At 43.8% G+C, this 27,796-nt stretch overlaps 1 protein-coding gene and 1 long non-coding RNA gene across 6 annotated transcripts in view; one reads left to right on the top strand and one right to left on the bottom strand.

Moving 5' to 3' along the window:
* CRBN (cereblon) overlaps positions 1-27,796 on the top strand; it is a 38,795-nt gene that overhangs the window by 7,194 nt on the left and 3,805 nt on the right. For 2 of the 5 annotated variants that reach the window (XM_068202337.1, XM_068202336.1), the window contains 9 exons: positions 17,404-17,516; positions 18,084-18,286; positions 19,133-19,282; positions 20,642-20,804; positions 22,107-22,169; positions 22,585-22,669; positions 22,815-22,930; positions 25,383-25,447; positions 26,624-26,755. In XM_068202337.1, coding sequence (XP_068058438.1) covers positions 17,404-17,516; positions 18,084-18,286; positions 19,133-19,282; positions 20,642-20,804; positions 22,107-22,169; positions 22,585-22,669; positions 22,815-22,930; positions 25,383-25,447; positions 26,624-26,755 — 1,090 coding nt within the window. Of the gene's footprint in view, positions 1-11,639; positions 11,803-13,948; positions 14,215-17,403; positions 17,517-18,083; positions 18,287-19,132; positions 19,283-20,641; positions 20,805-22,106; positions 22,170-22,584; positions 22,670-22,814; positions 22,931-25,382; positions 25,448-26,623; positions 26,756-27,796 lie in introns of those variants that run through there. The other 3 variants (XM_068202335.1, XM_068202340.1, XM_068202339.1) reach the window with 3 other exon arrangements.
* On the bottom strand, positions 6,336-11,644 carry LOC137480887 (uncharacterized). Its single transcript, XR_011003159.1, has 3 exons — positions 7,877-11,644; positions 6,859-6,943; positions 6,336-6,667 (listed from the first exon to the last, which is right to left on the bottom strand). It is a non-coding gene; the product is annotated as an uncharacterized lncRNA (long non-coding RNA).

Raw genomic sequence — 27,796 nt, 5'->3', positions numbered from 1 at the left:
GAGGCTCAGCAGCCCAGAGGAGGCAGGGATGTAGCAGTGACTATGAAATATGATAATTTCCATCACACAGACAAGGTAGGGATGCTGGGACAGGGGCTGGAGACGGGCTGGAGGACTCGGTGTTCTGGGATCAACCAGGGGCATGTGCAGAGGGCCCAGCTAAATTTAAGGAACAAGAGCCATCAAAATGATGTGAGCTGAGCAATACTGCAGTCACAGAACCGTGCTGTTAAATTATTCAGCGTTTAAAGGCTGGGAACGTGGCCGAAGGGGCAGAGTTCTGCTGCCGGTGTCCCAGCACAGGGCAGCAGCAGGACAATGACGCCACTGAGGGTTCTGCTGGAAGGGGCAGGTTGGGACAACTGGCCCTGGTTACAAGGCGGGCAGCACCTTGTAAAAAGTGAATTATTGTGCTGCTGTCACTGCAGAGGGCTCTGGGTGCTCACAGGTCCTGCACGGCCACTGTGGGACAGGGCTCAGTGCTGGTGGATGACCAGGAAAGGGAATATTGATAGTGAGGAACTGGCATTGTGCCGGATTTTTCCTTTTGGATATTATCTCCAGGAGAGTTTGAGCAGATGTGTAGTCAGGGAGGAGAAAGAGTGTGGTGTCACTTATCACAGAATCAGAGAGTGGTTTGAGTTGAGAGGGACAATAAAACTCATCCCATCCCACCTGTGCCACGGGCAGGGACACCTTCCACTGTCCCAGGTGGCTCCATGCCACATCCAACCTGGCCTTGGACACTTCCAGGGATCCAGGAGCAGCCACAGCTGCTCTGGGACCCTGTTCCAAACCAGTTACTAAACTGATGGCATTTGAGCCTGGAGTTCCATCTTCTGTGGCCTTTTCCAGCCCAGTCTGTGAAATGCAATGCACTAAATCCATTCCAAAAATGAGTGTCTTTGAGGAAGACAATCTCCTCAAAGGATTGCTGGAGCAGGGAAAAAAAAAAAAAGATTGGGTTCCTTGAGCTCTTTGCTAATTATTGGCCTGGAGCTGGGCTGTGGTGTGTGCACCCCAAGCTCTGAGGTGGAAGGCTCTGGTTGGCATCACTCAGGATCAGGAGCATCGGGCTGAGCACTGTGGAAATCCTTCTGCTCCATTTCATGCCTGACAGCAAAAATGAGCATTTATTCCTGAAGTAAGGAACTCAGCCCTGCCTAAGCTGAGGGAAGGCATCTGCAGAGGCCAGGCTGCAGTGGAATGCAAACAGGGCCATATTGGCAAAAATGAGGAGTTAATTTAGTGGTGAACGCTCTGATGTTTTTTCCCAGATGTGTTTGCAGAGCCATTAAGAGCTGTGTTTAATCTCAGCTCCATTTGCAATCTGATGCACATTATGCTGCCTCCACACAGAGCAGGGGCAGTTAATGGCACTGGATGGCTCTGCCCCTCCAGGAGAGGCTGGATGAGCTCTCCGTGTCCAGGCTGCTCTTCCAGGGCACTCTGGAGACAGCTCTGACCCGAGCCCAGGGCTGAGGGCTGTCCCTGGCTGTGTGTACCAGCATTTGAGACTGATTGAAAACTTCCCTGAATTAGTAATGGTGTTTTTATTTTTAAGGGACTCAAGTTCAGGCAGCGTTTTAAAAAATGAATTTTGGGTGATTTCTTTCTGCTTGGGTGCTCAGAGCTGCCTGAATATTGTCTGTTAAAGCTGCTGCAACTTCTGTCTCTAAGGGAGGTGCTCACGCTCACGAAACTGTTTGGCAAACACTGGCTGTCGTGGCTCATCCTCCTGATTAAATCCCATATTTGCATTTCCTTGGATATACAAAGAAAAAGCAAATCAGCAATGAGCAGCACAGTTAGAGCAGGAATAAGCAAACAGGGATAGAGGAATAACTGCTGCTGTGGAGGTGCCACACTGCAGAGCCAGCCATGCATGCAGGCCCAGTGCAGCAAAGCATCCTGCATCCTACAGAGCATTTCTGCATCCCTCAGAGCATCCTGCATCCCTCAGAGCATCCTGCATCCCTCAGAGCATTTCTGCATCCCTCAGAGCATTTCTGCATCCCTCAGAGCATCCTGTATCCTTCAGAATATTCTGCATCCCTCAGAGCATCCTGCATCCCTCAGAGCATTTCTGCATCCCTCAGAGCATCCTGCATCCTTCAGAACATCCTGCATCCCTCAGAGCATCCCACATCCCTCAGAGCATCCCGCATCCCACACAGAATCCTGCATCCCACAGATCATCCCGAGCCCCCCGGGGATCCCAGTGCCAGGTGGGTGCTGCCAGAGGAGCAGGGTGGCCCTGCCCATTCCCTGCCAGGTGTCCCTGGGGAAGCCCTGATGGACACGAGCACTGCAGCTCAGCACGGCTCAAGTGGAAGGTGCTGTGTGGGGTTTCTTTCTTTGTCCTTTTCCTTTATTTCATCAGAAGGATGTGAGGGAAAGTTTGATGTTTTAACACTTGGCCTACTATTAGCTGGGGAAATCTAGCAGATGTACTTCATCATCTCAAAGATATGAGCAATCTCCAGCACTCTGGTATTAATGTGGGGAGATTGACTCAAAGTGTTTTGCTTCAATGGCTCTTAAGAAATTCACAGTTCATTTCCAATCATTAAAATGATTAGTGCTGTGCTCTGCCTCCTCTGAGGACAGAGCTGTAGGGCCAGCTGCCCTGGGTGGGAGTGAGGGCTGAGCTCCCTTCTCAGCCTGGGATGGGGACGATGCCCAAGGCCTGGGGGACCCAGGGGAAGGCCCGGCTTAAAGGAGGACTTGGGGGCTTAAATGGCTTTGAGGGGCCCTGGCCCTGAAGGAGCACATGAAAACCTGCCCCGTTTGTTTTAATGAGGCTGCTCCTGTGATAGAGAGAGTGCCATAAATAAGTGATTACAGGACTGAGCCAAAACCAATCACGAGGCTTAGATGTGACTCATGGGATCAAGAGAAGTCCTTGGTTTTACTGGAGGCAAGGGAAAAAAGTCTATTCTTTGATGGATCCCAGTATGTATCCCCTTCACTCGATAAAGAGGTCTTGGAAAATAGGAGTTAAGCCAGTGATGCTGCTCAGGGGAGGGGAAGGATATCAGGCACAGGGAGCTCTAGAACTGCACTTCTCTTTTAATATTGTTTCTGTAACCAGTTATTTTCTAAAAGTCTTAAATCTTTTTGGAAAAAACAGAGATATTCTTGCTGTTCCGGTGTTTGGAAACAAGATCTGGAAGGTATTTCTGTAAACAGGCTTGAAATGGATAGAATTTGGCTCAGGAGAATTGCTGAGCCAAAGCTTTTCTGAGCATTGGCAGTTTGGGGAGGTGAGGTTTGTAGGGCTGGAGGTCTGGACAGTTTGGGATGGGTAGGAATGGGATATTAGAGCCAGGGCAGTAGAACCACAATGCAAAGGTGGTTGCATCTGCGGGGGATGGAAACCTGTCAGCTGTTGGGTTTGAACTCAAGCCAAATGTGAATCAAAGTGAAAACCTCTCTGTTTGCTCCATGGCAATGCAGGATCTGAGGGGCCAGAGGCCAGGGGAACGGCTGTAAGCTGAAGGAGGGTGGAGTTTCACTGGATATATGGAGGAAATCCTTCCCTGGGAGGGTGGGCAGCCCTGGTACAGGTGCCCAGAGCAGCTGGGGCTGCCCCTGGATCCCTGGCAGTGCCCAAGGCCAGGCTGGACACTGGGGCTGGGAGCACCTGGGACAGTGGGAGGTGTCCCTGCCACAGCAGGGGTAGAAGGAGAGGATCCACTCACGCTGAGGGATTGAAGAATTCAGGTGTTCGGGTAAGTTTCCATTCACTAGTCCCTTATTTAACTTGGATAAGTGTCACCCATTGGAGCTTTAGGAAGCCAGGCTGTGAGTGCATCAGAAAAATAGGAAGCAATAAAAAAGGCTGTTGAGACACTTATCCAACGCTGAGGGAATTTTCAGAACAGCTGTAGTTGAGTAATTATGAGCAGAACCCTTGTTTCCACTGAAAAAAAATGTGTATTAGATTATTCCCTAATGATAAAGATTATTTAAAAGACAAAAGCTATAGAATAATAGACATTAGCAGATGTATCTATTTCCAAAATCCCCGAAACCAGACTTAAATCTTGGGAGTTATTCCTCACCTTTAGCAGAGCTCTCATCAGCTGCAGTGTAAGCCCCAGGGCTGACACTCCAGATAAGTACATGATATAGTTGAGCCCTAAAACTCTTAACAGAAAATACATCAGGACTTACTGTAAAATTTCATGGAGGATTAGAGAAAATATTAAGTCAATAGTTCTTTAGTTATGAGGGGCTTTTAAGGTAATCAATACTTTCCAGCCACGTTAGTGCCTCCAATGATAAAAGATGACATTAATATCCAACTTTTCTCTTTTTTTTTTTTGGTATATTTATGTATATCCTTCCTTTAGTCACTCCTGCTAGAATCAATAGCTATACAAGGAATATGGTTATTTTTAAATGGCATCAATATTGATTCACCTGTAAGTGCCAGTTTCAGCTGGAACTTGATTTCAGGTAAAAAACCCTGACTTTTTCATACAAAGGGATTACCAACCTCCCTAAATCTCTGGAGCACCCCTGCCTTTGCTTCTAGTGAATTCCACATTTAGCAGTGTGCTAATGCAGCAGAAACTATTCTAGGATTAATAAATCCTAAAAATAGGATTAATAGGCTTAATTCTAAAATTTCTTTGGAGTTACATGACATTTTATGTCCTCAAAGCATTGTGCAGATGTTAATTGAATTTAATTGATATCATTCAGTCCCCAAAGTTATATCCGTGCAGTTAATAATGGTTTAATTATTTTGTCAATGGAATAGATTCTTTGCTTTTGATTCTGCTTCAGGAGATCCAGGCAGTTCTTAGGCTGAATCCTTTTTATTCAGGTGACTCAGCAGGTCCAAGGATAAAATGTTGCCCAGGGCATCCTCGGGCAGGGACTTTCCCCTGGTCAGCCCCAGCCCGAGGTCTGGAAGGGATGATTCCTTCCCAAGCACCTGGAATGTTTGGTAAATCCAGGTCAGGCTGTTCCTTCAGCCTGGGCAGGCATCTCATGGAACCATGGGATGGTTTGGGTTGGACGGGAGCTTAGAGATCATCCCATTCCAACTCCTTGGGATTGGGACACTCCACTGTCCCAGGCTGCTCCCAGCCCTGTCCAGCCTGGCCTTGGACACTTCCAGGGATCCAGGGGCAGCCACAGCTGCTCCGGTGCCTCCCCACCCTCTCAGCAAAGGATTACAATTAAATTAGCATTAGAATTAAAGAAATAAAGCGATCTCTGAACAAAAAGCACATTGGCCAGCCCTGCCTCTGCAGCCCTGACCCCAGTGCATCCTCAGGGCTGGAGCTGGAGCTGGGACAGGGCTGCACTCGAGGGGAAGGATTTTCTCTGGAGAGCAGCTCTGGGAAAGCTCAGCAATGATCTGAATTAACGTCTGCATTGCATGGCAGCAGCCCTTAGTTGTTGTGCAATTAACCAAACCTCCCCTTCAGTCAGGAGGGAGCTCTGCGGTGCTCCCTGGATGTTCCTGACAGCCAGGGGGTCTCAGGGAAAACACAAAACAGCATGGGGCAGTTTTCCTGGCTGGACCAGACTTCTGCCACTCCCAGGGAAGTGCAGGTTTGTTCCACGTGGTGTTTGCTCAGCTCCCAGCAAGTGCCAGGGGGTGAGAAGAGGATACACTCAATTAATTATGGCAGCCAGAACTGCATTCTTTTGGCTGATTTTAAATAACATTGGACTTCCATTTTCATCTTGTTTTCAACCCACTTGTATGGCTGAACACAGACTCCTGCAGCAGTTGCCAGCTGGAATTTCCCCTGGAAATTAGCTCCCATATGCCTTAAGATCAGCAAAGCTGATCCACGTACAATTTGTCCCTTTCTGACCCATTCTAAGAAGATGGAAGGAGATCTCTTGGGTTTGAAAATGAAAGAAACTCATCTTTAAAGGATATTTAACTCATATTTAAAGGATATTTAAAAATATCCCTGAATCCACTGCATTTAGCAGCTTTATTGAGAGATGTTGCAAAACTATTCCCAAAAATGGTTGGAAAGAGCAAGAGGGTGGATGCAGTAGGAAACCACTGAACCATTTATGCTCAGACCAGTTGCCCCAGTGGCTCTTAGGGCACAAAGCACTGGATTTGGAGTAAATCAGCCACAGCACACTTGGACAGGTTCCAGCAGGGAAACCTGTGAGTTATGCTGGCAGGTATTTCTGTAAACAGGCTTGAAATGGATAGAATTTGGCTCAGGAGAATTGCTGAGCCAACGCTTTTCTGAGCATTGGCAGTTTGGGGAGGTGAGGTTTGTAGGGCTGGAGGTCTGGACAGTTTGGGATGGATAGGAATGGGATATTAGAGCCAGGAGCAACTTCCTGGAGCAGCATTCCTGGATGGCAGGGTTAAAATCCCATTGTGGCACCTGTCAATTCTGCAGGGAGTGCCTTTTCCTTGTGAGCTGTAAAGGTCTCTGGGATGGGGCAGGGTTAGGAGTCGATCCTGGTCCCTCTGCCTGCACAAGGAGAGACACTCAGGGGACACCAGGCTCCTTCTCCAGCTCCCAATAAATAGGGCATTAAAAGGGAATTACTGTGTTTTGCATTTGAGAAAAGGGCTGGTCTTCTTCCAGTGGCGTGTCAGGCCCTAATGATGGAGGCAGTGAAAACATGTCTGGTCAGGCCTCTTCTCATTTCAATCCCAGCTTATCTGGGGGAAGAACAACCCATAAAGAAACCACAGAAAACACTGAGCTGCCCTCCCACAATACATCATTTGTAAAGCTTTCACTCCAGCTTTCCAATAGGCCATTTAGCTTAATAGTCTGTCCCATTTTTCATTTCCTCATGCTACATGTGCTGGGGGATGATTTACAAAAGAACAATGGAATGACATTTTACCTGACTTTGGAAATGAATTCCCAGCAGTCTCACGCCTTTTGTGCCTTGGATTTACCTTCCACAACATGGAATGGGTGGTGAGATTCTGTAACAAAACAATAGGAGATTTAAAATGAGAGAATACATCCAATTTTCCATCCAGCCACGATCTTCTAGAGCCATTAGTAAATTGTTTGTATGTCCATATTAGTAATAAAAGATTCATCGGCTGATTGCATTTTCAGAAATTTAGGCAAAGGCCAAACGAATTGGCCTCCATTCTAGTGTAACTAAATGCCAAAAAATTACATGTACAATATACATTATTTAAAAAACACTCTGAAGAAAACATGCCTAGCTGTATAATACATATTTAGACAATCTGTATATTTAAACTCTGTAAGAACCTACAATCTTTGGATGATATGGAATAGAATCCATGAAAAGGGGGTAAAATCTATATCTCAGTTTGGTTGTTACTGTTCTTATTTCCACTGATCGTGGCAGGTCATTAAATGAAGGTCAGCTTCTTGTGGAATAGTTTGTTGGCTTCTTTAGGGTCTTAAAACTTATGAGGTGTGAAATCAATGACAAATTTTAGGGCAGTATTAGTATTGTAAGAGGGACAGGTTCCAGTGATTCAGAACATTGCAGGAAATCACCTGTTGGGTGAATGGCCCACAAAATATGATCTATTGCTGAAAATCTCCCTAAACACTCAGCCTTTGGAGGAAATGAACTTTAAGTGGGACTTCTGCAGTAGAACTTCTGCTTTGATGAATTTGTCATGCTTGGTGGGTAGTGATATTCAGCTAATAGCTTAATAACCTCACTATTTACAGGCAATTACCCCCATGAAGGAGCTCAGATGGGATGAAAACATCTGTTTCCTTCTGGAATCCGTGCACATCTGCCCTTAAACACAGTGAAAATTTGGTGTGAGAACTCTTAAGGACTGAATTGCTGAGGATTTTCTGCAGTGCTACCTTCTCTGCAATTAGATAACCGCTTAAAATCTGATTACTGAGTTATTTTTTACCTCTCAGAATGCACAGGCACAAGCAAACTCTCTGTTGAGAGCTGATTTGATGCCAGTTAAATATTCAGGTAGTCCTCTGAAGGCACTGGAAATCAAATACCCAAAACATCTTGCGCAGAGTGAGAATTTCCATGTTTCTAAATGTGTATTTCCCTGCCATTCCCAGCGGAGGTTCTCACTGTTGCTCTTTCCAAGGCCCTTTCAAGCTGTTAGTGAGTTCAGAGTTTCACTGGGACGTTCTCTCAGGTAGGGGAATCCTCTTGATGTGCTGGTTATGCTGGTAAAGAGAAAATACAACTTTGAGAGTAGTTTTGTACCTGAGAGAGGTGATCTGAAAGAGGTTCCCTCACAGCAACATCCTTTTTTCCTTCCAGCAGACACAAACCTGGCAGCTGGAAGGATTTGAAATGTGGGGGAGCTGAGGAATCTGAATACTTCCAAGGCTTTCTTGAGCTCCCAAAGGGATTGGGCTGTTCCAAGGGGATGGAGTGTCCTCGTTTAGGGCAAATTTGGGAGAAAACCTCCGAAGGGGTTCCTCTAGAAGGCAGGACATGGAGATTCAGCTCTACTACTGGGAAAGCCACAGAGAGGACTGGGAAGGTCATGGATCTGCAGGGCTGGAATGTGTGTGACATCAGGGCCAGGCTGGGCAGGGCTTGGAGAAACCTGGGCTGGTGGAAGGTGTCCCTGCCCATGGCAGGGGGTGGAATGAGAGGGTTTTTAATGTTCCTTCCAACCAAACCATTTTATGCTTCTATGAAAATGAGAACTGCAAAAGCTTAAGAGCACGAGTAGAGACTGCATTCCTCTGATGCCTTAGGCAGAAATCCAGCAGGCTTTGCTATTTATGACCATTACACACAGTTTATGTCCATTCCATTTTAGCATGCATTTTTCCCCCATCTTTGCAGTGCACCCACCTTTGGATTGGAGTGATGCAATACTTGGTGCAACTATTAAAAAGAATTGGGAAATGATGTTAACAATTGTTATCTTTCAGTCTAAGAAATGGAGAAACCCTAACTAAGCAGCTTGCAAACACGGTGTGCTCAGTCTCTACTATATTTTATTAAGTTATGATGTGAAAAAACCCAAAAAGGTCTTGATTTCCAAGCTGGTCTGTGTTCTTTCCCTCCCTGACTCAGTGATCGCTTTTCATTGCCATCATCTGCAGAGGTTACTGGACATCCTCCCCAAGACAAACTGCAGGCAAACTTCCAGGATAAATTCCCAAGATTAAGGCCAATATTGTTGTAAGTGAGGCTGTATTAACTTTTCTCAAGCTCCCTGAGTGCCAAGTGGTTTTCCTGCATGGATAATGGAAGGAGCCTGCTCTAAATCCACAGTGAAAGAAAAGCAGTATTTCTAACTCATATTTAGTGCTCTGTATTTTAAACTGAAGTGAGATTTATGAGCAAGCTCCCTCTACCTAAATGTATATACACCCATTTACATGATTTTACATAATATATGGGAACAGTTTGTTGGGTAATATGCACAGGGAGAAAACCAACACTGTTTGCACTGTGAGTAGGGATCACTGCAGTGAGCTCTGCATAAACTCCTGTTCAGACAGGACTACTTGGATCTTCTTGGGAAATAATGTCCAGAATTGTATACACATTGAGCTATAAATACATTGAACTTGCTGATAGATCCAGCAGGAACAATGGAGAAGGAAAAAGCAGTGTTGTAGCTTGAAAGACTTGCTGGAATCACTCTAGTTTATGCTGGTTAAAATTTTGGGACTCCATTAACATGAAAATGACCAAAAATTTTGTGATAGAAAAGGAAAAGGAAATACCAAACCCTTGTTTCTGGCCAATCTTCTTTGCAATGGATAAAGGTCTGTGCAAACCTGCACCTCAAAGCTACAGACACATCTCAGGTGATCTGGGAGCAGGGTCTGGCAGCCCTGGATTTACAGGAATATTCCTCAAGGGTCCCTTTGCCTTGGTGTCCCCTTCCTGAAAGTGTTACAGAGTTTTTCCCTCACTTTTTGTTCCCTTTATTTAACCAAATTTGTGTTTATAGCCCCATTTTCTTTTCCCTGCCGTGCTGTCTGTCACTTGTGTGGAATGTGGGTTTTACACACTTGCCAAATAGTTTTGTGGCTTGGCGAGGGTTGTCTGGCAGGAGAATTTGCCTCTCTGCATAGTAATGGCCATGTTTGGCTAATGGGCCCTTTGTCTGGGGCCTCCTGCATATTCAGAGCTGCTCCTTTGTCACCAGTCTGACCCAGGCAGCAAATATGAACAGGAATTGTAAATATGCCCCGTTGTCACTGGGATGCCAATCAGCTTCCTGGGATAAACTGGCCCTCTGCTGCTCTGTAACTGCCCAGCAGTTGCCCAGGCTCTCTTATTCTGGAACGGTTCTGCCCATCCCTCATTTTTATGCTTTTGGAGTCACTATCCTCTGTGGTTTGTGTCCTCTTAGAGTACATTTGATATTGCCACGGGCAGCCCTGGTGGGTTTGGGATGGCACAGCTGATAAGGTGGTGTGGCAGCTCAGCAGCTGGCCTGCTTGAACAGGTAAAGAAGGAATTACTCCCTGTTTGCTGGGGACTGGCAGGTAACACATCTCCCTAATTCCCGCAACAAAGTGGTGACAAAAGGAGTAGCGAGTCCAGGTGGTCACTTGAAAAGCCAGGAATTTCCATGGCCATGTGGACACGACAAGTGTCTTCAGTGCTGGGGCTGCCTGGCTATTAGTAAGAAAGTGGCTTCATGTATTTTTTGTAATGTTTTTTTATTCATACCTGAAGTACAAATTTTCTTTTTGTCCTATAGCTGCTTTCTACTGTCAGTGTTTAATAAATTGTCTAAAGGCGGGGAGTTGCTTTTTATTTTGGACTACTTGGAGAGTTTGCTTGGTTCTGCCTGGAGTAGCAGGTTTGGGTGGATAATGAGCCAATTTATTGACAGGGCAGAAATCAATGGCACAAGTGCACAGAACTTTTACCAGTTTAATTAGACCATCCAGACTCCTTTTTAAACAGCCTGGTCAAACCAGCACGTGTCAGAAACACAAACCTCCTCATTTAAAAGGATAATTCTGTAGATCAAACTTTTCCATTGCTCGCAGTGAATCCCCTAAAAACAGAAGCCCCAAAGCTCGCAGAGCAGCCCAGCTGAATAATTCTGCCAGAGCAAAGCTGCAAAAGGGGATGTTACAGCACCATCTAGTGCCTCTTCTCCCAGCAATATCGGGAATTTTTGAATTTTCCACTTCATTCAAGGATGTAGGTGGGGACGAGGGAGTGCATTGGCTGCACTGACAACTTCTTTTCTCAACCAGTGTGGAGAGAGAAGGGAGCTGAGGGATGGGAAGGAGCTTTGGAATTTCACACGGGAAGATTTTGTCAGCAGAGCTAGTTCCTCTTATTTAATCTTCTCACCAGTCACACAGCTTTCCTCCTGAGGATAGTCAGGAAGTGGATGCAGGAGCAGGAAAATGGGAAGAAAAGTTAAATAAGAAACTGGCCAAATGGCATATTTTGGGGAGGTAGAGTTGTGTTCTTGGTAGAGCAATGATCTGTTCAGTGAATGACTGACCAGGAGGAGGCTGGGGCTGGTTTGCAAACCCCTTGTGCTGAGAACTGCACCTGTAATCAGGCAGCAAGCACTCCATCCTCTGCTCTCCTCATCCCGAGTGTGACCCAGGATGAAGACTAAATTAACACTAAATTAAATTCTAAATAGAGCTACATTTTAATATGCTTTACATTCCTGTCCCTTTGTTTCTTTTTCTTCTGGAAAGGTGATTTAACATCCTCTAACTCCAAACTACTCAATGGTTAACCAAGGACAACTTTGCAATTATTCCCAACCAGCCACTGGAAAAGAATTCAGGGATGAAGCCCCTCTAGGAAACAACTTCCAGTGCTCCCAGTCTGAGTTTGGGAGCACACCTTGTGCTGGGAGTGAGATTAATGACTCTTCAAACTAAGCTTTTTGTGCTAATGAATATCAGTATTTATATGTTAAATGTGTTTTCTAGCAGGTAGAACTTAAAACCCTCAAAATTAATTATACCTTAAAGCATTTAGTAAATATCCTGATGGTGATGTGGAACTTAACAAAAGTCACTTATCTCAAAAAAGTCTTCACCCAAAATCCTCAGTGTCTTCACTACAGCCCTGTAGAAAAAGCTGGTGGATAGTGATGTCTGTAAATTATAGAGTTGAAATTAGAGTTAATGCCCAGTCTGGGGATTAATTTAGATTTAAAGCACTTGCTGGAGTTACAGTGCTCATAGACAGAGCTGTTAGGGTGATAAAAAGCTGCAACAGCATCCAAAATACTCCCGGAGTCCTCACTACTTATCATTTTATTATGATTATTATTGAATTTAGGGTTTCCTAAAAAAAAATGTCAGCTCCTTGGGTCATGTGAGTTTTTGGAGAATCCCAGGAGCCACTAAAAAATAAGATCTATCCCTCAAGAGTGCAGAAACAAGCTCAAAAGTGTGACTCAAATATACCCCCAGCAATTTAGTAAAAAACCAACAGAAATAAAAGTACTTTAGCATATCAAAAGAATTAAAAATATTTATCACAATATTTCTTAATAAAATCCCAGGGTTTGGAGAAGGGGCTCATAATTTTTTAATTCTCAGTTGGCCAGCCTGACAAGAAAAACATTTCTTTTTTTCTTTTTTTCTGGTAAACTATCAGATACAATACCCTGCAATTATGTGTATTACACTGAGACAATGCAGAAAAAGTTATGGAATCATAACTTAATCATTTAAGTGATTATTGTATTTTATAAATGTTTAATGTATCATCATGGGCATGTTTGTGCTCGTTTGGCAAATGTGGTATTGATTGTTGCTCTAAAGGCCCATTCAGGTCAGTATAGATAATGATTGGGAATTTTCCACCCACGATGGAAAGGAAATTACAGTGCTATTTGTCTTTCAAATGTGGTTCTCTAAACCACTTTAATTCTGATTAAAAAGAAATAAAAATTAGTGTTTTGCTTGCTGGCTAATCATTGGTTTGCTCTGTCACTGATGCAGGGAGAATATCATTGCTGAACTGAAATGGGAGATGCTGAAGAGAAAAGCAGAAAGAGCAGAATTTTTCCCTGAATAACAACAAAAAAAACCTTTTTAAGGAGAAAACAACAAACAGGGCTGAGATGAGAGAGGAATTGTGAAATGCTCAGGAACACCGTATGGGTTTAATGATTTATAACAAAGAATGCAATAAAAATTTCAGCAATAAAAATAGAACATTTTATTAGAGAGAAATCCCGGGGCCACGATACGGCTTTTTTGAGGGTTTTAAAGGGGAAGGAAATGATAATAAATGATGAGGCAGCGTTTGTGTGAGAGCTGGGCAGTGCAGAGGCAGCTGCATTGAACTTTTCGGGGTGCATCAGCCAGGTTTGCATCCCACGAACCGTTCCTGGTGATGCCACCAACCTCACACCAGGACAGGACTCTGCTGGCAAGTTTCAGGAGCACAGGGCACGGGATTGTGTCTCAACAGGTCTGAATATCCCCAGGAGGAGACTCCACAGCGTCTCTGAGCATCTGTTCCACTGCAAAAGAAGAAGTTTTTCCTCATGTCCAGGTGGAACTCCTGGGCATCAGTTTCTGCCTGCTCCTCTTGTGCCGTGGCTGGGCACCATCAAGAGGAGCCTAGCTCCATCCTCTTGGCACCGTGACTAATATATTTAATAACTAAATTACTAAAACGTGTGTGCACGGAAAAAATCCCCTGCCAGCCATCTCTCCTCGGGGTCGAAGAACCCCAGCTCATCCTTCCCTCACAGCAGAGATGCTCCAGTGCCCTCGGCTCCTCCCTGGCCTTTCGCTGCACCCTCTCCAAGTCTTGCGCAGATAAATTTTTATCTTATATTGTGTTTCGTTTCTTTTCGAGCCATCTACCCATGAGGTTTAACCCACCGCGGATTTTATTCACGCCCAGCCCCTCTCCCACGCCCAGAGCCCGGCCGTGAAGCGCTTTGGGGACTCGCCGCCGCTGCCACCCGGGGCGGCTCTGCCCTGCTCACCCACGGCCGTGCCCTGTGAGCAGAGGAAGAACCGCTGTCCCCCGCCACCCCCGAGCCCTCCAGGCGGAAAGGGCTGTCCCTCCCCGGGCACACGGTCGCTGCGAGCCCCGGCCGTGAGCACGGAGCCCTGGCTCCGGCAGAGGCCGCGGCCCCCGGCCCTGCTCCGGCGGGCTCGGGCTCCTCCTCCGCCCGCCTCCTGCCCCCGCCCCGGCGCCTTCCCAGCCTGCTCTCCGGGTAAACAGCGATGGCCGCCGAGGACCGAGGCGGAGAGCCCCGAGATAACATGGGGAACCACCTCCAGCTGGTGCCCGGTGAGGGCCGGGGCTCGGGGGCACCCACGGGGGAGGCGCCGGGCCGGGGCTCGGCGGGCAAGGCGGGGAGGGGAAGGGGAAGAGAGAAGGAAAGAGAAGGAAAGAAAAGGAAAGGAAGGAAGGAAGCGGAGGCGGAGAGAAGAGGAAGGGGAAAGGAAAGCGGAGCAGAGCGGAGGCGGGGAGAACCCCCGGGCGGTGTGGCAGCCCTGAGGGCCGGCGGTGCCGCGGGGCTGGGCGCGCTGCCGGCCGGTGCAAGGCGGCGGCGGCGGCGGCGGCGGCGGCGGGCGAGCCTGGCCCGGAGGGCCGCGGGCTCCTGCGGCCCCTGCTCCTGGGCTCCTACAAACCCTTCGGGGCCCTGGGTGTTCCATCGTGGCCGTGGGGTTCCATCGAGGCCGTGGATGTGCGGTGCAGGAAGGGACACGGGTGTTTGGGGCAGCCGACGGGGTGGAGGGCGCGGTGGGGCTCCCAGCAGAGTGGGCAAAGCAGGCACTTCTCTGTGCATTGAGACCTCTGTGAAACCCACAGTCCCAGCAGAATCTGTCTTGTTTTAGCAAGTCTCTGCTCCGTTTTCCAGTGAAAATAAGCAGGGAAGCAGAGGTGCTGGATGGAGAGCAGTGCTGGATCCCATGTGCTGCCTGCCTTATCTCTCACACACACCGGAGCAATTCCTCACCCAGGGAATTATTGCATAATTATTGCATAATAATGTGGTTTTCTGCATGTGGTGCCTCCACATTGAGAGGAGATCGAATGGGTTGGGAAGCAGCTTGTGCTCAGCTGAAAAGAAGCATTATTTCAGAATAAGCGTGCAGGGGAGAAGGGAGCAGGAAATCCTGCCAGGAGCCAGTGGCATGTCCCATGGCAGGAAATTCTGTGAGCTTTTTAGGCCTGTATGTTTTAAATAATAAGAAAATATTTCCTGAATCTTTTAGGAAATACAGCCTTAATTTCACTGTAGTATAAGCAATTTTCCTGAATATTTGAGGAAATACAGCTTTAATATCACCTTATTTCCAGCCTTAATATAAGCTATTTCCTGAATATTTGAGGAAATACAGCTTTAATATCACCATAATAAGTTATTACCTGAATATTTTAGGAAATACAGCTTTAATATAACCTTAATATAACCTTGTCCCTTTTCCTTAAATGAGGTTCATATTTCCTCATCTCTGCACAAAGAAATTGAGAGTGGGTTGGGTTGTGTTAGTGAACCAGAGTGAGGAAAATGTGATTTTTGTTATGCAGGGGAGCCTTCAGCGCTCGCTTTTCCCTCTTTCCTGAATGCTGGAGGTGCTGCTAATCCTGGAATTTAAAGATAAATAAAACCCCGTCGTTGGAGGTGTAAAAGGTGCAGCTTGTTTTGCCAGCTGAGAGGGAGGAGGAGAGGGAAGGCGCCGGGATTTTCTGTGTTTTGGGCTGGCTGGTGCTGCTGCAGTGAAATGAGTCATCATGGTCCCTCAGCCAGCACCACACAGCAGCCACTGTGCGCTTTTGGCAGCAGCCAGCAAAAGTTTGCAGGGCACAATTCTTTCCAATCAACTGCTGCTAATTCCCTCTGTGTTCAGGAAAGCAAGTGGGACAGCCTCTCGCTGTTAAAACTGCCAATGGTGGATGCAGCCCGGTGGGAGCACATGGAAAAATCAGAATATTTTGTTTTTTTCCCCCTCCCCCATCCTGCAGTGATGTCCCAGAACCAAACAAAAACTTCCTGCTCTTCCTCTCCATCAAACTAAGCAAAATAATGGCTGCTTTGGACAGCTTAAACATTTTGTAATTGTTCGTGGTTAGGGTTGCTAATTGAATATAAGAAATTTCATATCGATGTGGAGTATTTTTAACAGTCATTAGGCAGATGGTGTCTCATTGCTGAAAGGACTGTAATTAGGTACGATACCAAGGAGAGTCTGTAACCTCCTTTCCTGTCGTGCTGGATCATTTCTTGTTGAGATAAATTCAATACAGGAAGGATCTGTACGAGCAGGTTCTGTGAACTATGAACTATTTAAAAAAACGTAAGTGAGGTGAAGCAGAAATAAGACCAGTGACTAAACATTTTGTCTGGAGGGCAAAGAGGGGAAAAAAGGTTTTCTAAAATCATCTTTTAATGTTTTTTTCACTGTTCTCTTGTACTCCTGCTCTCAGAAATAGTGAAATTGATGGTGCTTCCATTTCTGAAGGAAAATTCTTTGCTTCTGCAGCATCTTTCTTTTTTGAGACTTCCCTGCAGAATCCTCCAGGATGAGAGAACCCCTCCACCTTTTATATTTTCAACTCTGGACTGTTTTTAAAGAAGATATTAATTGCAAAGGCAGGCAACTAGACTGGCTATTGTAAAAATCTTTTTTTTCCATCTTGTAATAGCTTTCAAAGTCTAAATGATGTTTTTCAGCACCACTGGGATTGTCCATTACCCAGCAGCTCTTGGTGTAAGAATCCTGGAGACTGGTTCATGCTAATGTGCAGTTTAGGCATAACAAGCTGTATAAATAATGTTTGTGTTCAATTAAATAGGGTCAGTTAATGCAGTGACCGATAATTTAATTGTCCTCTTGCCTGAAAATTACTTTAGGATTGGCTGAGAAAAATAGGAAGGAAGCAGTAGTTTTTTAAATACTATTTTGTATCTGAAATCCCTCGGAGTCTTGTGTTTGGCTTCCTCAGGAGCTGCCTTTGCTGGGTTTGTGTTTGGTGTACACACAGCAGAGGCTGGCAGCAATTAAATTGTCTAAAATACCAGCAAGAGTCTCTGCGTGAACACGGAGCTTCCCATTGCTTCTTACTCACTTGCAGTTTGATTGTTGAGGTTTGTGCAGCTTCAGACTCTTTACTCAGCATCCTGCAAGGAGTGAAGTGATCTGGCATCCTGGTGTGCAGACAGAAAACCTTTAGAGCTGAGATAAGGAAGCACCACTGTCGTGAAAACCTGAACTGACAGCCTTTGTTTATTGTTTTCTTCCAAGGAAAGTTGTTCTTTAGGCTTTCAGAAATAAATTACCAGCTTTTGACCCTTTCTACAGAGTGATGATTTCGCTGTTACAATAAGAAAATTGTTTTCCCCTGGTTTATTTCCCTGTGCAAAGCTGTAGCCTGGGAATACTGAATGCATTTCCCTGATTCTCAGGTTTTTCTCAGTATCTCAGTCTTTGCTGATTGATTCCTTTACAATATTCTGTATGTGCTTCTTAGTAGAGAGCGAGGAAGAGGATGGCAATGAAATGGAAGTGGAAGACCAAGATAGTAAAGAAGCTGAGAAGCCAAACATCATTAATTTTGATACCAGTTTGCCCACATCACATATGGTATGTTTTTATATATTGTCCATTAAATATATGCTGAAAGGATTTGAATGGGGTTTGTATAGTTTTATTGCAATGTGCTTGAGCCACAAACTTATTTTATTTTCACAGAATCGTAAGATCATAAGATGCTTTGGGTTGGAAAAACCTTAGAGGGCACGCAGTTGCACCCCCTGGGCAGGGACAGCTTCCACTGTCCCAGATTGCCCCAGGCCCTGTCCAGCCTGGCCTTGGACACTTCCAGAGATCCAGGGGCAGCCACAGCTGCTCTGGGCACCCTGTGCCAGGGCCTGGCCACCCTCACAGGGAGGAATTTCTTCCCAGTATCCCATCTAACCCTGCCCTCTGGCAGTGGGAAGCCATTCCCTGTGTCCTGGCACTCCGTGCCTTGGAAAGAGTCTCTGTTCATCTTCCCTGGAGCTCCTCCAGATACTGCAAGGCCACATTAGATCCCCTGGAGCCTCCTGCAGGCTGGACAAGCCCAGAGCAGCTCCATCCCCGTGCTCCCCGTGGTGTCCACGTCCTCCCTGCCCTCCCCCTTCCCTGACCGTCCCTCCTTGCCGTCGGCAGTACCTGGGCTCGGACATGGAGGAGTTCCACGGCAGGACCGTGCACGATGACGACAGCTGCCAGGTGATCCCCGTGCTGCCCCGGGTGATGGTGATGCTGATCCCCGGCCAGACGCTGCCGCTGCAGCTCTTCCGCCCCCAAGAGGTTAGCATGGTGCGGAATTTAATTCAGAAAGACAGAACCTTTGCTGTCCTTGCATACAGGTAAAAGCCACGGGCGGGTTGCTGGTGTGTGCAGCATGTTTTTAGCACAGTTTCTGTGGGTACTAAAGCAAAAGCAGATGGTTGCATCAGTTCTGTGCTCGATAACAAGCTGAAATTGTTTAACAGAAGTTGTCTTCCAGTATGTAATGGCAGTGTAGGTGCTTGACAGCATCTCGTGTTTGTGTGGAGAAACAGCAAGTGCTGATCTGCGTCCTTGTTTGAGCATCCTCTTCTTTTCAGTAACTGTTTGTTCCATCTTGTTAAAGAATAAGCCTTGACCTGAAATGTCAAAGTCACATTCTTGTTTTGAGAGCTGTATTGTTGCTTGTTTTGTGTGTGAGCTAACAAGCACTGGCAAATGTTTCACAGTGGAGTTGAGAGACAGGAGGTGATAGAAAAGTGGAGAAGAGAAAAGCTGATCGGTGCCAGAAGAAGTTGGGAATGTTCCTCCCTCTTCCCCCTGCAATTTACTATGGATTAATTGTGTGGGAGGTGGGAACAGTTCCTGTTACAAAGTCAATCCAAAGAATGTTTGCTTTCAGTGCTTTCAGTGTCTGCATTTGAAATGCTGACACACTGGTGATCCCTGTGCTCCCAGAATGTCACAGCTAGACCCTAAAATAAAATCAAGTCACCTGGCAGAACAAAACAACCAACCAAAACAATAGAAATTGCTTTATAATGGAAAAATTATTATTGTGATTAATTAAAGGTATTTCACCAAAAATTGCTTTTTTGATCAGACCAATCATGTACAGTCAGTGCAGGCAGACTGGAGACTGAATGAGTGGTGCTGTTTGGAGTGGGTTAATTAATTTAATTTATCTTTAATTCTGTTACTCTTAGCAATGCACATGAGAGGGAAGCACATTTTGGAACGACAGCAGAAATCTATGCCTACAGAGAAGAGCAGGAATATGGAGTTGAAACAGTCAAGGTGAAAGCAATAGGAAGACAGAGGTTCAAGGTGCTTGAAATCCGAACTCAGTCAGATGGGTAAGAAAATTATGGAGTTAATTCTATACTCAAGTCAACTTTCCTAGGAGTATGTTTTTATTTTCTATATTCCAGTTTGATAGCTGTGGTATTTAGAGGCTCTTCTGACTAGTTTTAACGTATTACACAATTAATGCCTTTTTCCATTTCTAAAAGTGATCAAGATCCTGAACATCCAGTAAGAACATGCTGAGTCTTCCCTCATTTTCAACTCCTTGGCATCATGCCCTGCACCATGGCAGTGTCACTGGCCAGAGCTCCAGGCTCCAGCATTGATCTGGGAGCATGTGACAATTCTGAGCACAATTGCTAGAGCTTCTGTCATATTTTTTGCAGTGTTTGTGAAGTATTACTCCAAACCTGTAAATCTAGATCTACTCACCTGTATCCTGCAATTCAGCATAGTGGCATTGCTGTAGAAAGAGGCCTGGGAGCAGCATTTCTGTGGTTGTGTGACTTGCAGCTGAAGAAATGAAGAATACTTGTGCTGTTTTCTCTCTAACATTTGGGTCCCAATGACAGACTCTGAGTGTTACAGCTTAGGAGAAGCCCTGCTTGGACACACGGTGGCAGTGCTTGGACAACTGCAGCAGCAGCAGCTTTGTTACTGGAATTCACTGTCCAGAGCTCCTTAGCAAGAAGAACATTTCCATAATTCTTGGTGTTTCTGATTCCTGAGTGCTTTTGGCACAACATAATCTTATAATTTATTGGAAGTTACCAGTTCAAGGCTGTCCCTGTGAAAAAATCAGAAATTTTCTCATGACACACCCTTCAGTAATTGTCATGAATGACACACCCCTCAATATTTCAGGATTTCTGCTGCATAATCCTGATAAAACATGGAGTCTTTCCTGCTGTACAGCTTATGCTGAGGTCTTTGTGGAAGAGGTGACCTTTGATGCTGGGGTATTGAAATCTGATCAGAGTCTGTATCCTGTTTCTGCTGATTCTGACCTCTAGCTGGGCACAGAAGCTTTTGTGGTTTGAAGATAGCAAAGTGCATTTCAGCTAAACTGAGGCATTGAGATGGAAGAGCTGGTTATTTATACCAAAAGCAACTTGAGGAGACAAAAATCTAAATCTATAGTGCTGAGACCGTGGAACATTCAGCTGTGTTGCCACTGCCAATCTGTCTGTATTTCTGTCCACCACAATCCCAACAGATCTGTAGTGCTCTAAAATAAAAAGGAGTTCTGATGGAACGGGTTGTTGAAGTTCTCTAGTACTGTGGACTGATTAATGCATTGCACCAGCCTGTGTTCCCATAAGCAGTAAAATCCATTTTTTAAAATGCATGTATTAGAAAAAACATTTAAAAAATATGTGTGCACCTCATCTTTTTGTTTCCTTTCTCAGTATCCAGCAGGCTAAAGTACAAATCCTGCCTGAGCGAGTGCTGCCTCCCACCATGTCAGCAGTGCAGCTGCAGTCTCTCAGCAGGTGCCACGTGCTTCCCTCTTCCAAGCCCACTTCCTGGCAGGACAGAGCCATCAGGCAGTGGTGGCAGAAGTACCAGAAGGTGAGAAGTTATTCTACAGCTTTGGTTATTTTGGTTTTGTATTATTTTGTCTTAATTTTTGATGGCATCCTGAGAATCATTATCCAGTTCCATCTGTAGAGGAGGAGGCACAACAGGGAAGGAAGATTCCAACCTCCTGCTTTTCATGGAATCACACAGTGGTTTGGGTTGGAAAGGTCCTTCAAGCCCATCCATCCCAAGGGCAGGGACACCTTCCACTATCCCAGGTTGCTCCAAGCCCCTTCCATTCTGGCCTTGGACATTTCCAAGGATGGGGAGGCCACAGCCTCTCTGGGCAACCTGTGCCAGTTTCTATCTGCATTTATTATTTATTTTATTGTTTTGGTCATTGACACAGAGAATTTACCTTGAAATCTTGTGTCTCTGTAGAGATCTTTGGAACTACCTGTAGAAATTAATACAGAGTCCTTGTAACTCGACTCATGTTTGGATTTGCTTTTTTCTTTAATGGTTTTGAACTCTTGTACCCTCAAAATCTAATTTAAAACTCCATTGATAACAAAGAGCTCTTGATTCTCAGAGTTCCTGACCAAGTTCATGTGAGTTAAGGAGCCCAGAAATTCTGAGCTGTGGGGTGGAAATCCCTTTCCAAGGCTGATTTTGTCAGGTGAAGCTGAAATGAAGTGAACCCACTGCAGGAAAAAACTGGGATGCAGATGCAGAGCAGGGTAATTGTCCTGTTGACCTTCACCTCCCTACTGGTGTCATTTGTAAATGAGGAGAGATTCCCTCAAGGGGGAGATGAAAATTGAATTTGTACATATGTGCAGTGCAATATGAGCTCCTCTTTTGAAAAGCAATGTATTTGTGTTGTGTGCTGCTGTTTAGACTTTTATTAACTAAAGCTCTAAATTTCTGTGTTCAGAAATCACTGGAGAAAATTGGTTAATTAAACAAATGACATTACACTGGTGGAAATTTGGTGGTTCCAGGGCCAGCTGGTGGAGACCTAGGAACAAATGCACTGTTAATAGCACTTAAATTTTCAACTGTCTTCATTTCAGAAAGACACACTTTTGAAAGACATATTTTTTTATTACTAAACAGCAGAAATAGCTCTAATGCAGAGACAGGTTTTGTGACAAAATCCATGTATTGTCCTGTTCAGAAGGCTTAGCCCTCAGTGCATCTGAAAATGGGTTTGGAAGCTTCACAGTGAGGGGGATAATTTCTTGTATCTTTAAATAATCAGGTCTGTGTTCCGTTTTATTCGTTTCAAAAAAAAGCTGTCCCTAAAGTCTGCCTTTGTTAAAGAATGAATATTTGTGGGTTTGGTTTCAGAGGAAGTTCCACTGTGCAAGTTTGACATCTTGGCCCCCCTGGCTCTACTCTCTCTATGATGCTGTAAGTTCCCCCTTAAACCAAATAACCTGCAGAGAGCTTTATAGTTGTAATAGCTGAGTATGGGATAATAGAAAACCTTTAATTTGATTGGCTCATAATTTCCATCTTAAAGCATTTTATATTCAGAGTAGTGTGAAAAGATCAGAAAGGGCTTCCCCCACTGTGGTTGTTCCCTCCTTCCTAGAGCAAATGTCTGGGAGGGATAGCAGAGATTCTGCTTCCTTCTGTGTGGTGTCAGAGCAAAAACAGTTAAAATATGCAGGTACAAAGTGATTCTTTAATTATTCTTTAATTAAAAACTACTGTCCACTTAGGGAAAAGAGCTTACTCTACATTTTGCTTCCCTTTTGTTTTTTTCCTAAGAAGAAAACAGCAATAGCTGTGTATTTAAATTAGGCTTTTCTTCTAACAAAAGGAAACCTTGATGGAGAGAGTCAAGAGGCAGCTCCATGAGTGGGATGAAAACCTTAAAGATGAATCTCTTCCATCAAACCCAATAGGTAGGAGCTTTTATGAACCTACATTTTAAATTTTTTTTTTAATTTTGTAAGAGACCACAGCTTAGATAATTACCTGTGGTAAATAGAAATAGTTGGATTTATTTCTGTGTTAATTCTAACAGACCTGCTGCTTTCTCATTTCTAGATTTTTCTTACAGAGTTGCTGCCTGCCTGCCCATTGATGATGCTTTACGTATCCAGTTGCTCAAAATAGGCAGTGCTGTGCAGAGGCTCCGCTGTGAGCTAGATATCATGAACAAAGTGAGTAATTCTCCTTTATTTGCCATCAAATTGCCAAAAAAATAGCAGTGACTGTCACAATCTCTTCCAGAAATGATGGGATTTCCAGCTAATCTTCCCAGAGGATGAATTAGGGTGTTCTGTTGGGTGTTCTGTTATTTCTTCAAAAGTTTGCTTGAAAGGAAAATGGTGTCTCAGTGCTGGATTATGTTTGGCAGCAAGAAAAAAACATAGGATATATAATATATAATATAGTATATATAATGCATAATATAATATATATATATAATATACAATGTAACATATTATATAGAACATATGATATATAAAATACAGTATATGTTATATATAATATATAATGATATATGTTTTTGTTAGAAGCATTTCAGTGTGGCACAGCACTTTTTTAGCCAAGAGGTGGTGCTAGAAGTCCAGTGTTCTTAACAACCATCACAGCACCACACTGACACCACGATCAAGCATCATTTTGACATGGAAAGTTTTGGATTTTGTAGCAAAATCTTTGTAGTATTGAGCATAAATCTAAAGATTGGACTAAACAGATTTTTGTATTTTGTAAAAGATATTTATTTCTTAGGCAATTCCTTTATAAGATGTTCAAAAGCTTGTTTCTCTTCCCTTCTTTCCATTGCCATGGCCTTGTAATGTTCTAAATGTTCTATTTTTATGTAGTACAGTTCTTGGTAATAATTCTTATTTTCTAAATAACAGTACTGTTTGTCTGATGGACACAGAGCAGTGGGAATTTTGTCTGTTTGCCTAAAAAGTAATGTCATCAAATTCTTGCCTGTTTCTGGGGAAAAGTGAACCGTAGGGTCATTTTAATAGTGATCCTCTTCCCAAATTCATGCAGAAATTTAAAGAAAGGAGGCAGAAAACATCTCTTCCAAATGCTGAGACAAAATGGGCAGGTGTTTGCCTGAGGCTGTAGTCAGACTAAATTTCACTTGTCTTTTCTGAGTTGAAACTCTGAAAACACCCTGATACTCAAGTGCTGCTGAGAACTGTTCCTGCTCAGTAATTATGTGTTTTCCATAAATTCCAAAGAGACAGGGGAACTTAAATTAGCCTCACAAATTCAAGTTAAAGTTGCTTTTGAGCCTATATCCAAGAGGCATTTTCTTTGTCATCATGTGACATTTTGGTCTGTAAATGTGTTTAACTGTTCTGTGTTAGTGTCAGAATGGGGAGTGCATGATGGCTTTTTACAGCTTATTGAGCAGCATTTTTATCCATTCCAGTCCTTTTTATCCAGAGTTCTTTAGGATGCCCTGGCTTGTTCAGAATGTAATTTCCAATAATAAAACTGATCCTGAGAGCTGATCCATTTTCCTTTGATACCAGTGAATTATATTGTACTTTTATCAGCTTTCCCAATGCTTATTTAAAGGAATGTGCCTGACTCCCAGGTGACTTGGGAGTGCTAATTGCAGTCATCAGAGAGGTTTGGAAGTGGAGCCATGCAATGAAAGAGTGGCTGAGTTGGACTCTGAGTGCTGTGTGAGCATTGGAGTGCAATCTGTGAGTGCGGTGGGGAAGGTTCCTGGCAGGAGGGAGAGGCCGGGGCAGCTTCAAGAGGGGCTGAAGAGCACCTGAGGAGTAGAGCTCTTGTCCTTCCTCATCTCCAGGGAGCAGAGTGGGGCAGGAGCAGGGGCACCTCCAGGAGAGGAGCTGGAGCAGCTGAAACCCAACAAGAACCTCTGAAGGGAGCAGAGGAGAGAGGAAGGAGTGGTTTGAGTGGGTGGTGTCACAGCTCAGGGGGCTCAGAAACACAAACTCCGGGTTTTAAGAGCACTGTCCCTGTGTGCAGCATTTCATTCCAGAATCCTGTGGCTCATCTGGGGGAATTCACAGCCATTACCCCTAAAAAGAAGTACAGGTCATGCACGTGCTGAAAATGAATGGGAATGTTCTGCTGAGCTGATTTAAATGCTTTTCTGGGCAGTGTCAGTGATGAATTGTTTAGTTCTACTTTGTAGAAATTGTGGAAGATGGATTAATCTGAGAGATCAATGTTTTACCTATTTTTTGAGGAAATTAAACCCATTGATCTGCAGTACCCTCGAACTTAAGAAAGCCTTAATGATTGCATTTGTCTTATCTGCCTTTTCTGTGCTGTATTGCAGAAGAGCAAAGGTTGTTTTTTCTAAATTAGCCTTTAGAGACCTTAAAAGGTTGGCTCATTTATTATCTTTGTGAAGTCAGATCCAATTCTCTGTGTGTGGACCTTTCTGTTAGGGGATGATATGAAAATTATGATGTCTTTTAGATAATAATGAATGTTTAAGTAAGTAAAATGCAAAATAAAAATAGCCCACATCAGTGACTGCTGAACAAAACAATTGGTCCAAAGTCTGTTCTGATGGAAAGGAAGAGACATATTTTATTATTTCCCACTGCTGACAAGCATCTGGAAATTAATGAAATTTCCCTCTTTGTTTCTCTTTCCCAGTGCACGTCTCTCTGTTGTAAGCAATGCCAAGACACAGAAATAACTACCAAGAATGAAATATTCAGGTGAGTTTATTACTCTTCATCTTGGGCAGCTCCTAGGTCAGAAACATGGGCCCAGCAAAGCAGATTAAGCTGGGTTAAGTCTTAAAACTGCTGGGTTTGCCACAGCTCCAATAAAACTTAAGTAAATATTTATAGACAGTTTATATTTGAGCTTTTTTAATAAAAAGTTTGGGAATCTCAGCATTTCTAGGTATATTGGAAGAGAAATTGGTGTTGAGCCACACCCCCAGCACCTTGCACTGAACAATTTGAAATATAAATGTGTCACATAAAGACTTTTTCATCTTGGTATTTCTGAGTAAAGTTTTTGATATCCCAAATTTTATTTCTCAGCACTTCATTTATGTGTCAACAGGCCATAAGAGCCAATTAAAATGCACTAATTAGGGTATATAATCAGGCTCCCAGGATGTTGGCATGCAGGGAAGGTTCATATTTAAGCCAGTAAGTGTTGTGATCCCTTTTTTCTTTGAAGAATTTACGGTTGTTCCTGATAACTGGCCCCATTCTTTATTTGCCCTTTACAGTATTTCCCATGTTTAACAACGATTACATTTCCCAAATTATTGCTGCTTCTGTCAGCCTTGTCACTGCTTTAAGTCTTGATTAACTCCCATCAGCCCATCCCCTCTGATAATGGCAAGGTTAGAAGATGGTTTGGGTTAACAAAGACTCCCCGCAGTTTTTCTTTATCAGTGTGATAAGGAGCTGATGGGGTAATTAAAAGCCATTTCTTTTCTTCTAATCAAATAATGGATGGCAGACACCACAATTCCTGCTGTGTCAACATGATGAACTTTTAACAGAAGTGCTGGGAAGTTGGTGCAGTAAATGAACATTTTTGCTTACTTTTAAAGTTACATTTTCCTTGCTTTTCTTGGAACTTCATGTTTAAAGTAAAACACAGGATGAGTCTATCGTGTACTTTCCTGCAATTCTAGACAAATCTGAGCAATGATATTTTAAATCAGCATCTATTTCCTTTCAGTTTTTAATATTATAATTCAAGGCACTTTTTTTTCCCCTACAAAAAGTGTGTTTTTTTTTTTTTTTTTACTCTGGTGAAATATTTTAATCTTTGCTGGTAGTTTTTCCTCTGTTGGCATTTGCCACCCTTTGGGGCTGGTTTATTTTGATTTTTCCTTGCTCTCTGACAAAATTCTTTGTGTGTTGTAGCTTATCCTTGTGTGGGCCCATGGCAGCCTATGTGAATCCCCATGGATACATCCATGAAACCCTCACTGTATATAAAGCCTCCAACCTGAGTCTCAGTGGACGGCCCTCCACAGAGCACAGCTGGTTCCCTGGGTAAGAGCAGAAACATTTTAATAGAAAATTACCCAAATTGGCTATTTCTGGGAGGGTGGAATAGTAAATATTGAGGTTTTTAGGCATATGTCAACATTTTGCTAATGTAAAAAATAGGGAAGTAAATTTAGACTTGCTCAAAGTACAGAATAAAATGGAAAAATCACATAAAATACTGCAAAATTTATTGTTTTTTAAATGGGGAAATATTAAGGTTTTAAAACTTAGTCTAGAATCTAAACTGTTTAAACAAAGTTGTCTGGAAATTTGTGTGTAGTTTTGTTTAAAGTACAGCTGTTTCCAGAATTGTTTTCACACAGCTTTAGTGCACGTGAAAACCAGAATATATAAATACACTTCATCTACTGAAATCCATTTTTATTTCTAAAAATTGAATAAATGTTACATGAAATAAAAACTCCTAACATTTGTATTGATCTGATTATCTTTGATTTTATTTTAATAATAAATAATTAATAATGAGTCTGCCTCTTTGAGACAGTAACAGAAACAAGTGTTTAGATGTAAAAGTTTGCCTAATAAATAACAGGTCTTGCATCCAGGATTTTTTTCCTGGACTATCACAGAGAACTGAGCAATGATTTGGAGGATGTCTGGCATTTCTGCCACATGCTTTAACATTCCCTAAAGAAAATCTGAGACTTTTAATATCTGGAGTTACTATTGCTCATCCTTTTGTGTTTTCTCAGCTTTTCCATGATGGTTTTGAAATATTCATGTTCTACCTCATAAAACGGTTAGAGAAAAGCTCTGCTGCTGTGGCAGGTGCAGCAGTCCCTGTTATTTGAAAAGCAGGGCAAAAATCACTTTCATTGCCATTAAATAATTTACTCTGAGAAGTTTTGGGACCCCTCTTCAGGCTCTCAGCATTTCTGGGACAATAAAAAGCTTTGCTTGCTTTCTGTCTTTGAAGAGGCAAGAGAGGGCTTTGGGTTGGGATGTTTGTGGGGGTTTTGTCTTCATTTTTTAAAGCTCTGCAGGGTTTTAGATGGGAGCTAGGATTCCTGAGGAGTCTTTGCA

Source organism: Anomalospiza imberbis, chromosome 11, assembly GCF_031753505.1.
Source record: "Anomalospiza imberbis isolate Cuckoo-Finch-1a 21T00152 chromosome 11, ASM3175350v1, whole genome shotgun sequence".
NCBI lineage: Eukaryota > Metazoa > Chordata > Aves > Passeriformes > Viduidae > Anomalospiza > Anomalospiza imberbis.
Note: the sequence above shows the minus strand (reverse complement) of the source record. Positions and strands in the feature narration are given on the sequence as shown.